We start from the raw sequence: 11,968 nt of genomic DNA, 5'->3' as shown, positions 1-11,968 counted from the left end.
TATGTTAACATTTTCGTTTTTGTAAAGCTTGATTAATCCTTTCAAACAATTAATTTTAATGATTTTTTTAAGCATATAAGATATATATATATATAAGCCTCTGAAATTACAACTAAACTTTACCTGAATCTGTGAAAACATTTTCTCAGGTGCAAAGATCACTAAATAATTCCACAAATTGACATCAGCCTTCAACATGCTCCAGGTGATCAAGGGCTTAAGGTGTTCCAGTTAAACCCATTGCATGGGTTCCGCCAGTAGTGAGCACTTGCGCAACGTAAGCAATGACATACATCCAAGTCCACGAGATGGAGGGAAGTTAGCGAGTGAAGGGCATACAAATTTGAAGCAGAACACAGCCCTGAATTTTAGAAGAATATTTCAGCTCTGTAGGCCCATCCAAAGTGAATGGTGACCAGAACTTAGAAGGCCCGAAAACCACAGAAAGGCAGTATAAAAGTAATCCATATGAGTCCAGTGGTTAAATGCATATCTTCAGAAGCAATAATGACAGGTGTGGGTGAGAAACAGCTCAATATTTAAGTCCTTTTTTATTGTAAATCTACATTTTCACTTTCACTTCCACATTTTTGTGTGTAATTTACTTTCACATTCAGCCTCCTACTGATCGGGGCTGTTCAAAGGTGGAGATTTATAGTAAAAATAGGATTTAAATATTGTCTGTTAAATATCTGTTTTTGAATTCTGTTTTCCTCACCTATCATATCACTTCTGAAGATATGGATTAAACCACTGGAGTTGTATAGATTATTTTTATGCTGACATTGTCCTTTTTGGACCTTCTGATTTCTGGTCACCATTAACTTGCATTGTATGCACCCACAGAGCTGAAATATTCTTCTAAAAATATCTGTTTATGTTTTGCAGAAGAAAGAAAGTCATACACATGGCATGAGGGTGAGTAAATAATGAAAGAATATTAATTTTTGGGTGAACTAACCCTTTAGCTTTACCAATAAAATTGGTAGTGTCTTACTTTAAACTACTTGTAGAATGCAAGCAATTCAATCTTTATGTCCCAGTGTTTATATTGAGAGAAGACAAGATTTTATTAAAAGATGTAAAATTGCAATATTTTATGGTTTTTATTTAATGTTTTGAATGTATTTTAGGAAAAGAGAAAATAAACATCAATGCTTGAATTTTTTTTTATTTTTTTTTTATTTATTTTTTTGGACAGTTTTAAGAAACATGTGCTTGGTATTTATCTGAAAAGGTAAACAGTGTTTGTAATACATAAAATATTAACATAAAACAACATTTTAGAGTAGAGATTTTTTTAAATGCAGAGTACTTGAATGAAGTTTAAACAAAGTCATATTAAATGTAGGCATCAGCAATTGAGGCACATGGTAAAACATGATGGAAATCAGCCACTAAGAAATCCCCACTTGAGTATATATTTAAATATTTAGCTCTACAATGTGTAATGCATTATTTTACAACTTTCATTATCTGCATTAATGCCGTACTGTATTGTTTTCCTTCTACACCCACACCTTCCCCTTCCCTCTTTCTTTTCCAGCTCGCTGTCCGCAGCAGCCTCCGCCTAGACCACGGTGCTGGGTAGCCGGAAGGTTCTTGTAGACGGCACGGCTGTAGGGAATAAAACAGAGGCCCAGCTGAAGGTGACGAGCAAGCCGACAGTATGCAGCCAAGGCCAGAACCAGGAGTGGAGTCACTAACAAGAAACCCACAACCAGCAGGGCCACACAGCCACCATCTGTTAGCAGATCCGAACAGTAAGGTGATGTACCAGTTGGTCGCACCTGAATGGAGAGAGAGAGATGAAGAAAGTTTCTTATATGTACTGTAAAAACATTTTTGTTAACTACTATGACTGTGCTCCCAGCTCTTTTCAACACATTTTACTCTTTAAATCCATTCTGCAGAACGGATTTCTGCACACACACACACACACACACACACACAAATTGTCCCTCAATATAGGCTTGGATAAGTGGAAGTATTTTAAAGGTATATTTACTTCACCCAAAATTGAAAATTCTCTCATCATTTACTCAACCTCATGCCATTCTAGGTGTGTATGACTACTTTCTTCTGCAGAACATAAATTAAAATCTCAGCTCTGTAGGTCCATAAAATGCAAGTGAATGGGTGCCAACATTTTGACACTCCAAAAATCACATAAGGGCAGCATAAAAGTAATCCATATTACTCCAGTGGTTAAATCCATGTCTTCTGAAGTGATTTTATAGGTGTGGGTGAGAAACAGATCAATATTTAAGTAAATGTTTGCTTGAAAAGAGTTTTTGGGTGAACTATTCCTTTAAAATTTATTAAAAGCAAACACTTTAAAAATCTATTCTAATCATCATGTTATATACGTTTTAGTGTTACAAAACATGACGGTGCATTAGTGCATTCATATAATTCACATTCTGTTTTACATGTGTTACACCTCATTGTCACTTAGTGTGTTAGATCTTTTTCTCAGTGTTGTGTAAAGGACCTGTGGGGTGTGTTAAGGATAAGTGTTGGAATGCATGTAGAGATAGCTGAGGAGGGCGCAAGAGAAACGTAGTGTTCCTGGAGGAATGCGTCTCTGAAGTGTAGACTGACATAAAACAGATACTGTAAACCGGACAAGAATGTGTGCCATACATACAGTGTATGCTTATTTTCTTAATTGAGGTTTTTCTTTCTAAATTTTTTTGTTTTTGTTTGTTTGTTTGTTTGTTTTTTTTGTTGTTGTTGTTTGCCAGATCACATCTGGTCTGATTCACAAACATCTGACTTATCACCTTTGTAATATTTGAGTTTGCTTGCAAATGAAAAACAGTGTCACTAAAATTTGAAGATTAGTTATTGCTTTGATTTCTTACAAAATAAAAAAATGTTTTTTTAGACAATATTTTTTTCTGTGCTCAATTAGAGACCAAATGGAAATTAGTTTATCTTAAGAATTATATAGGTTATTTAGTGAAACAATGGCATCACAAAAAAGAGAGAAAAAGATCTCAAGAGGAAAGTAATTGCGGGTAAAACACCATATATCCCATGTGAGTTGGAGAGAAGGAGAACTGAGCAGGAAAGAAAAGGGTGACTGAGAAAACAGAGGAGGAGGGGGGCAAACTGATAAAGCCCATCTGTACTTGGAGCTGCACTTTTGAACTCTGACCGATTCCTGCAGTTGAGGAGATGCTTTTAAGTATTGCATCAAAAAATAAAAAGCATGACTGGAAGTCATTAAACATATAAAAAAAAAAATAAGACTTTACTTTCCCCTGATCTTAAAGAATTGTTTCATCACAGAATTACTTCGTCGTGAACAGTATTCATTTTGTTACCTCTAAAATGACAATAAATAACTTGACTAACTATAGGTTGAAAGTTTTGGGAAATCTACTGCTTCTGCAGGCGAGTTGATAATAATACAATTAAATTAAACCACAAAGCCCTGGAAGTACTTTATGATCCATATCCTTTAGGAAGAGCAGCTTGTATTTTTGTCTGCCTTTAGAGCATACACAACAATCTGAGATGCCAGTGTATTAAGTTTGCTTGTTTTGTTAGGGTTATCTGTAGAATAACTGTGTTCTGGTTGTCCAACATTTTGGTCTTTTACAAGATGCTTAACTTAAGGTTGTTTGTAAAGTCTTTTTAAATGAAAGATATCTATGAAATGTATATCTTCAACTTCTAGCTGGATTGGATTGTGTTCTTTAGAAATTAGGTTCTATTATTTTTTTTTTCTTTTCTCTTTATTTTAGAGACTTTCTGAGCTTCTAAGGAATGACATCGTTTTAATTTTGTGCTTGTGGAGTTGTTTGTTTCCCAATCGATGCAACTTTAACACCTTCTTTGTTGGGTGTAATGGGTCACAAGTTTGTCATTATGAAATTGTGGTGTATAAGTCACCTATATAAATATGAAAATAAACACTCAAATATGCCTATATTAACTAAAATATAACAAAAGTGTTAAGAATGAGAAAATGTCAAGAAAATGTGATTTAAAGAACCCTGCACTGATATGATGCAATAAAGTGTGTGAAATGTCTCAAAGCTGAATATCAGCATCAGCCCTTTTTCAGTGTGTCTCCAAGTTTGGGAGGGATTCCAGATGTCTTCATCTGTTGTACAGATAAGACTAGTACTGGACTGGAACCTTCTAACCAGACCTGGATTGTGCTTGGTGTTATGCTAAGGAGAATTTAAGTATTTGTTGTTTAGTGATTATTGTTTTTTTTTGTTTTTTGTTTTTGTTTTTTCCAGACATACCAAATTTAACTCACCGCTTTGGTCATAAAACAAATAAGATTTATTCACAAATTTTAGTTTATGCTTTCTTTACGCATTTATCTATTATGTGTCTGTGACAGAGATCTGCAGAGTTGACTGGTGATAAGTGATGAACCATTTTCTCCATTGAAACTCTTGTTGGTATGTCGTTCCTTACCTCCTATAGATCTTTAGGGTTCTCTTTGAATTTTAGCGTTTTCCTGTGTTTAGTGTCACATGGAGACTAAATGGTCAAACTGCCCATTGATCTTGGACCTTAAATGACTAGTAATAGGAAAGATGGAAGAATCCAGCCTTTATTTACACACAGTGACCCTTACTGACCCATGGGCGTTATGTGACAATAGCACAAGCGGTATTCTAACCAGACCAAAATCATGTCTGAAAATGAAAGCTAACAAAACTTGATTGTTCATTCTATTGTTGTGTTTCAAAGAGATTGCTATGAAAATTCTGTTGTCATACCTCAACCTCATGTTGTTCAAAAACCTTTTTGTTTTTCTTCCTTGAAACACAATGAGAAATGGTGAAGAATGTTGACGCTGCTCTTTTTTATCCCATACAATGAAAGTGAATGGGGACTGAGGCTGTCAGTCCTGAATATTCATCCTAACACATCCTTTTGTGATCCACGAAAGAAAGAAATTCGTTTGGAACGGGTTTAGGTGAGTTAATACAGTAAATTATCAAATTGTAATTTTTATGGGTGAACTATTCCTTGAAGCAAGTCTTTCATTACCATGAACTGATACAACAAGTGGTAGAAAAGTGGAATAGTAGTAGATTTGCTCATCTGTGTGTCAGAGTGCAAAAATGCCTGGGATATTCATTATAAAAATCTGTGAGAAAAAGTTGTTCAAACTCCAGTAATCCACTCCTGTCTTGAAAGACTCCTCATCTGACATCTTGGTGCCAACTCCTGACCTGCCTCTGCTAATACTCCTGTGCTGAAATATCTGAGAAATGCCAAGATTAAGAGATTACCAAGTGAATCAAAGAGAGGCAGAGGCCAAACTCCCATAAATCCCCAGGAGAATATCTCTAAATCATGATTAGATTTTATTCTGAGTCTTTTCCCAGATTGTGAAAGGTGTACCTTCTTTCCCCCACTGGTTGTTTGTCTTTATTTTTGAGGACCAAACATTCAGTGTTCTTTATACATGCAATGCTTTTTATTGTTCTTTCACTTATCTTTCAGCATCACACTCTATTCTGAAAACTAGATGTGTATTGCATATTGTTTAATGTACAATATTTTATATTGTGTCACACCTTGTATCTTCATACAGATCTTGGGAGCAGTTTAATGAGGAAATTGTATTTTTGTGCAAACTATGCTAATAGACTCCTATTGTATGCTTTTCTAATCTTTATCAGTTCTAGATCCACTTAAAAGTGCCATGTCATACTTTTTAATAATATTATTTCCACTGATAATCTTTGTCAAGCTATTTTTAAGTTTGTACAAAAACCTAATTTGCTCAGTTTAGTTTTTATCACTATTTTCCTTCATCTCTCTGACCCTTAGAATTGAATAGGCCATTTTGTTTTAGCTGTTGTGCTTTTAAGACTTATCAGAACAACCTCTATGCATGTGAAATGAGTAATACACTGGAAAAAGGGGAATGTGGATCTACTAAAAATAATAAATCAATATATTATTCAATATATTATTTTAAATAACATTACACTTACACTTCGCTTAATAAAATTAATGATTTAAATGAGACGGTAATTATATTATAATGTAATTCATCTAAAAGTGATGGGATCACATTGCAATAAAATGTACAAATGGATTCAGACATAGCGCATTGCTGTGCTCACACACAAACTGGGGCTTTGCTATTACAACAAATATAGTTTGTACTGCCCCATCCTTCGATAACCCCTTCTTTACAAAGCCTGTATTACATTGACAGATTTGTAAAATTATTCATGCAGAAATATTCTGTGCAAACTTATGGTCAAACTGAAATGATCAAGGACCTTGTTAAAGGGATAGTTAGCCCCAAAATGAAAATTCTCTCATCATTTACTCATCCTCATGCCATCCCAGATGTGTAACACTTTTTTTCTTCTACTGAACACAAACAGATATTTGGAAGAATATTTCAGCTCTGTAGGTCCTCACAATGCAAGTGAATGGGTACCAACATTTTGAATCTCCAAAAAGTACATAAAGGCAGCATAAAAGTAATCCATAAGAATCCAGAGGTTAAATCCATATCTTCAGAAGTGATATGATAGGTGTAGGTGAGAAACAGATAAATATTTAAGTCCTTTTTTACTATAAATTCTCCTCGTTGCCCAGTGTGTGGTGATATGCATGAAGAATGTGAATCGCCTTAAACAAAAGAAGAATGTGAAAGTGTAGATTTATAGTTAAAAATGACTTAAATATTGATCTGTTTTACCCACACCGATCATATCACTTCTGAAGATATGGATTTAACCACTGGAGTTTTATGTATTACTTTTATGCTACCTTTATGTGCTTTTAGGAGCTTAACATTTTTGGTACTCATTAGCTTGCATTGTGAGGACCAACAGAGCTAAGATATTCTTCTAAAAATCTTTGTGTTCTGCAGAAGAAAAAAGTAATACACATCTAGTATGGCATGAATAAATGATGAGAGAAATTTCATTTTTGGGTGAACTATTCCTTTTAAAATTAGCCTTTTTGTTTTTTTTTGTTTTCCATAAAATAGGGGATCTTTGAAGATCTTTAGAAGATAGAAGGATATACTGCATGATGGGTGCTACAAGGCCATGGAACAGCAAAAGATTTGGCATTTTACTCATGTCTCATATCATCTAATATCAAACTCATCATTAGTCTTTCTGGTGTTTAGGAATATTTGTACTGTTAAGGTATATAACTTTCCTTTTTCCTCTGTTGCTTCACTGTGACTGAGCAGTTGAAGTTGCTGAACACTGAATAAGTGTCATTGATGTGTTAATGGTGGGTGGTCATGTTTTAATATTTTCTGGTTTCAGAAGTCAGAAAGTCGCGAAATTAGGAATTGTTGCAGCTTCGCTTTTATAGATCATCCTTACGGACTGAGAAGAAAGAGCTGAAAGTTATTGTATTTTGAAAGTACATTGAACTCTTAGTTCAAAAGATCAAGGAAAGATGAATTTCTTATGATATAAAATATGTTTTGATACAGAAAAATTAAGTGAACTGCTCCTGATCTATTCAGAAAACTCTTTTCCGTCTCTTAGGTCTTACCGTTGAATGGCAGAGAAAGCCAAACACCACCATGACAATAGCTGGCGTGAGGATCAGCCCGAAAACTAATCCAGCCAGACAGGCGTTGATGGCCGCGATCACCAGGTTCTGCGCCGTCACAAGCACCGAACAAGCCCAGCAGTCCAGAGAGCCTCGCAGCTCCAGCGGTGCTTCACCTCCTCCGGCCTCTGCTGAGAAGTAAGGTGGAGGCACAACCACCCCAGATCCACTTACTGGGCTCCCAGCCGGCACAGTGGAGGCCAAGGAGTGTGTGTGCTGGAGGTTTGGGTGCTGGTGTTGGTGATGGTGGCTGTTGTTTGGAAGCTCCTCAGAGAGGTCAAGGACCTGGTGATGAGCTCCCCTCTCCAATGTGCCATTCATGCTCATCCTGATCTGAAGATCAAGAGGAGAAAAGAGAATTTACACAAGGTATAGTTGTAATATGTTAAATTGATTGTAAAATGCTAAACACATGCACTGATGGGTTTGGTCTTTTCAGTGGAATACTAGACCAGCATGATTTTGTAACAGAGCACAGAAAAATGACGAAAGTAGTTAAATACATTGTAATTGAAAAGACACTTTTTAGCTAATTTTTTTTTTTTTTAAACCTTTTTTTTAAATGAGTTTAAATTGAAAAATATGATTATCAATTTTGACAGTGAGTGTTCTAAAGTAAGAAGGCTGTGTTTTTGAAGGGTCTGCACTGTTGACAAACAGCTGAGAGAAAAAAAGTTCAGAGCAAGGGTAAATCACTTATCACCAGGAAACTAGATTTGTATGATCTTTTAATTAGGTATTTTATCAGCGACTGATTGTTATATGAAAGCTAACTGGCCCTGTGTGGCGGAAACCAGTTGGTATTTGAGTGTGTTTGGAACAACACAGGCGATAATGCAAAAAACACGTCTCGTCATATTTTACCCCAAATTCAAAAGAAAAAGCATTCTATTTTGGATAAATAAAATGAAACATTAGGACTATATATACAGTATATAAGTTTAAATGAAATGTGTGAGGTGCTTTAACAAAGCCATTTCACACTTTCTAATGCAAACTCATTCCAACCAGAAAATCTAAACGCCCGCAAACTGTACTAAATATAGTTTGGTACTGGGAGTTGTTTGGAGACATAAACCAAAAATAAAATATGTATAAATACAGCTATACTATGCATCTGCTCAATGTTGTTATTAGTTTCGTCTCCTCAAATAAAAGCTTGCCATCTTTTTTCTTTTCTTTTGCAAAAAATTAAAAATTAAAAATTTGATGTCAGTTGTGTGGTTCCCAGAAAAATGAGAGGGAACTTCGTTAGTGGGTGGAGCAGTCTGGTGTTATCCAGGTTTGGCATGATGTGCTCTTGTGTTCATGTTTCCTGTGACTGAAGATCTAGTGTGTTATGCCAAAGTCACCTGCTGTATGGATGCTAACCAACAGACAATCAAAACACAAAGGCAGGAAGACAACACAACCATCAGCGCACAAACACGTGTGCATGTGTTGCCCGTATTGTCCATCACTGATGGCATATTCAGGATACACTGTAGTGTTTAGGGGTCAGAGTGCATGTGTGTGTGAGTGCCGTAGACAATCCTGTATCCATTTTTAGATGATTAGTGAATGGCATTGAGGCCACAGATCTCTGACGCGTAAGGTATTTGTGTAGTTTGACCCTGGTCTATTGTTCTGGAGCCCTATCTGGCTGGTCAGCCCAAGAGTCATACATTTAACCACGCAGGGGGGAAGGGTACCTCTGTCTTTTCAGCACTCCAGAGGTAGGTTCTCTGGCACAAAACTTGGGTTGAGCAGATTCTCAGAGGAACTTCTCTGACGAAGGTCTGTGAAACATCTGCTTAAATATATATGAAAATTTACTGTAACTTGTCTTGACACTGCAGTGTGTATGTGTGTGTGTATATATATATATATATACAAAAGTTTTGAAACACTTGACTGAAAAGTTTCTCATGATCTTAAAAGTCTTTTGATCTGAAGGCGTATTCTTAAATGTTTGAAATTAGTTTTGTAGACAATAATATAATTGTGCCAACATATTACTTTATTTCATTATAAAACTAAAATTTAATAAAAATAAAAAAACATTTTTTTTGAAATGGATGACTTGGACCAAATAATAAAGAAAAGCAGCCAATAGTGCCCAACATAGATGGGAACTCCTTCAATACTGTTTAAATGCATCCCAGGGTGATACCTCAAGAAGTTGGTTGAGAAAATGTCAAGAGTACATGTCTGCAAATTCTAGGCAAAGGTTGACTACTTTGAAGATGCTAAAATATAACACAGTTTTGATTTACTTTGGATTTTGTTTAGTCACAACATAATTCCCATAGTTCCATTTATGTTATTCCATAGTTGTGATGACTTTACTATTATTCTAAAATGTGAAGAAAAAAAATTATAATAAAGAATGAGTGTTTCAAAACTTTTGACCGGTAGTGTATATAAAAATACAGTATATATACATGTCTAAATATTTTTGCCATTAAATGCCGCTGTTTGGTGGGGTATTTTAGATGATACAATCATGTTTAAATTTGAATATTTTTACATTTGGGTAAATGGAGTTTTGATGACTTGCTGTACATTTTTGTTTTTTCATTTCTGTTAACATTTGATTTTCCTTTGTATTTTTTTAATTTTATTTATTTATTTATTTCCTTTTTTTTATGTGGTTTATTTTGTTATTCGTTTATTTGTCTTTCTCTTGGGGTTTTATATTATTTACTTTTATTATTGTTCAGCACACTGGTCAGTGGTCTGTTGTTTTAATAGTGCATTATAAATAAATAAACTATTTGTTGCAGTGAAGTGATATATTAGTTTAGTGTTCCATTAGATATTAAAGATATGGACTTTATGATATTGTATCATAACTACTAATATCTACAGTATACTAGTGTCTTTTGAGACTGTTATAAATGCATGATATAAAGACATAAAAATGCACATACACAATTATGCACATCAAATATTTACACAAGTTAAAGGGATAGTTCACCCAAAAATAAAAATTCTCTCATAATTTACTCACCCTCATGCCATCACAGATGTGTACGACATTCTTTCTTCTGCAGAACATAACACATTTTTTTTTTTTTTTTAAGAATATCTCATCTCTGAAGATCCATACACTGCAAGTGAATGGTGACCAAAATTTTGAAACTCCAAATACGACTCCTTACTATCAATCTCCATTAATTCACTTTCACGTTCTTCTTTTGTTTTTGGTGATTCTCATTCTTTGTGCAAATCGCCACCTATTCGGCAGGGAGAAGAATTCATAGGACTTAAAAAAGGACTTGAGAAAGGATCTGTTTCTTACCCACAACTATCATATCGTTTCTAAATATATGGATTTAATTACTGGAGTTTTATGAATAACCTTTATGCTGCCTTTATGTACTTTTTGGAGACTCAAAATTTTGGGACCCATTCAGTTGCATTGTATGGACCAACAAAGCTGAGATTTTTTTTTTTTTTTTTTTTTTCTATAAATCTTCATTTGTGTTCAGCAGAAGAAAGTCATACACATCTGGGATGGCATGAGGGTGAATAAATGATGATAGAATTTACATTTTTGGGAGAAATATCCCTTTAATGCCAGAATTAAGCAATCAAACCGAGAAGTCTGTCAGTGTGTGAATTCCACACATTCCCCTGCTGTAGCCTCTGATATGTCAGTATCATGTGCACCTTATCTAGTTCTCTGCCCCCTTAACTCACCAGATGGTGTAGAGTTTGGTACTCCTCTCCTCTTCTTTGTTTTTCCTTATTCTAACACAACGAATGCCTCTTTGTTTTTGTTTTTGTCCAATATTTCCCTGGAATTCAAGGTTCCTTGATGTGCAAAAAATGATAGAATCCTAAAATTCTAAAAACAGTTTTCCTTGTAGTGCTAGGCTAAGACTTGGTCTCATTTCTTTAATTCTCTTAACGTAGATAGATTCTAAGTCCGCTTCACTGAACTTTCTAGTCTGCTCTCTCTCCTCAAGGCAGACTGAGTGCTGAATGTGTCCTGCCTGGCAGTTATAGTCATGCTTTTCTCTTTGCCTCTCTCATGCCTCCTCCCCCTTTTTGCTTGTCCTTCTCTTCTTCTCTCACTCCCTTTCTTCCCCATTCTCTGTGTGGGGGAGAGAATGTTTATTTAAAGAGCTGAAGTTAGGACATCAATTACTCCTGATGGATGTAGAGAGGACATGAAACCACCACATTACCACATCTTCTACACCTTCCTTCCCCTCTGTCCATAATGTATACAGCACTGAGCACATGGTGCCACATGCAAGTGTTTGTTTCCTATCGTTTTGTGTTGTTTAGTTAATATTGTCCTCTCTATATGTTATCTGTGATTCACTTATGCGAAGAAGCCCATGTTCTCCATCATCCCAAACCATTCACAATGCAATAGTTATGCAAAAACCACTGG

The 11,968-nt window shown here is 35.2% G+C and overlaps 1 protein-coding gene across 1 annotated transcript; it reads right to left on the bottom strand.

Moving 5' to 3' along the window:
- Positions 1-1,163: 1,163 nt before the first annotated feature.
- On the bottom strand, positions 1,164-11,547 carry LOC127446942 (transmembrane protein 88-like). Its single transcript, XM_051708293.1, has 3 exons — positions 11,266-11,547; positions 7,522-7,914; positions 1,164-1,790 (listed from the first exon to the last, which is right to left on the bottom strand). Exons 2-3 carry the CDS (start codon positions 7,906-7,908, stop codon positions 1,509-1,511), a joined length of 669 nt encoding a protein of 222 aa, XP_051564253.1. The 5' UTR covers positions 7,909-7,914; positions 11,266-11,547; the 3' UTR covers positions 1,164-1,508.
- Positions 11,548-11,968: the final 421 nt, after the last annotated feature.

Source organism: Myxocyprinus asiaticus, chromosome 1 (genome assembly GCF_019703515.2).
Source record: "Myxocyprinus asiaticus isolate MX2 ecotype Aquarium Trade chromosome 1, UBuf_Myxa_2, whole genome shotgun sequence".
In the NCBI taxonomy this organism is placed as follows: Eukaryota; Metazoa; Chordata; class Actinopteri; order Cypriniformes; family Catostomidae; genus Myxocyprinus; species Myxocyprinus asiaticus.
Note: the sequence above shows the minus strand (reverse complement) of the source record. Positions and strands in the feature narration are given on the sequence as shown.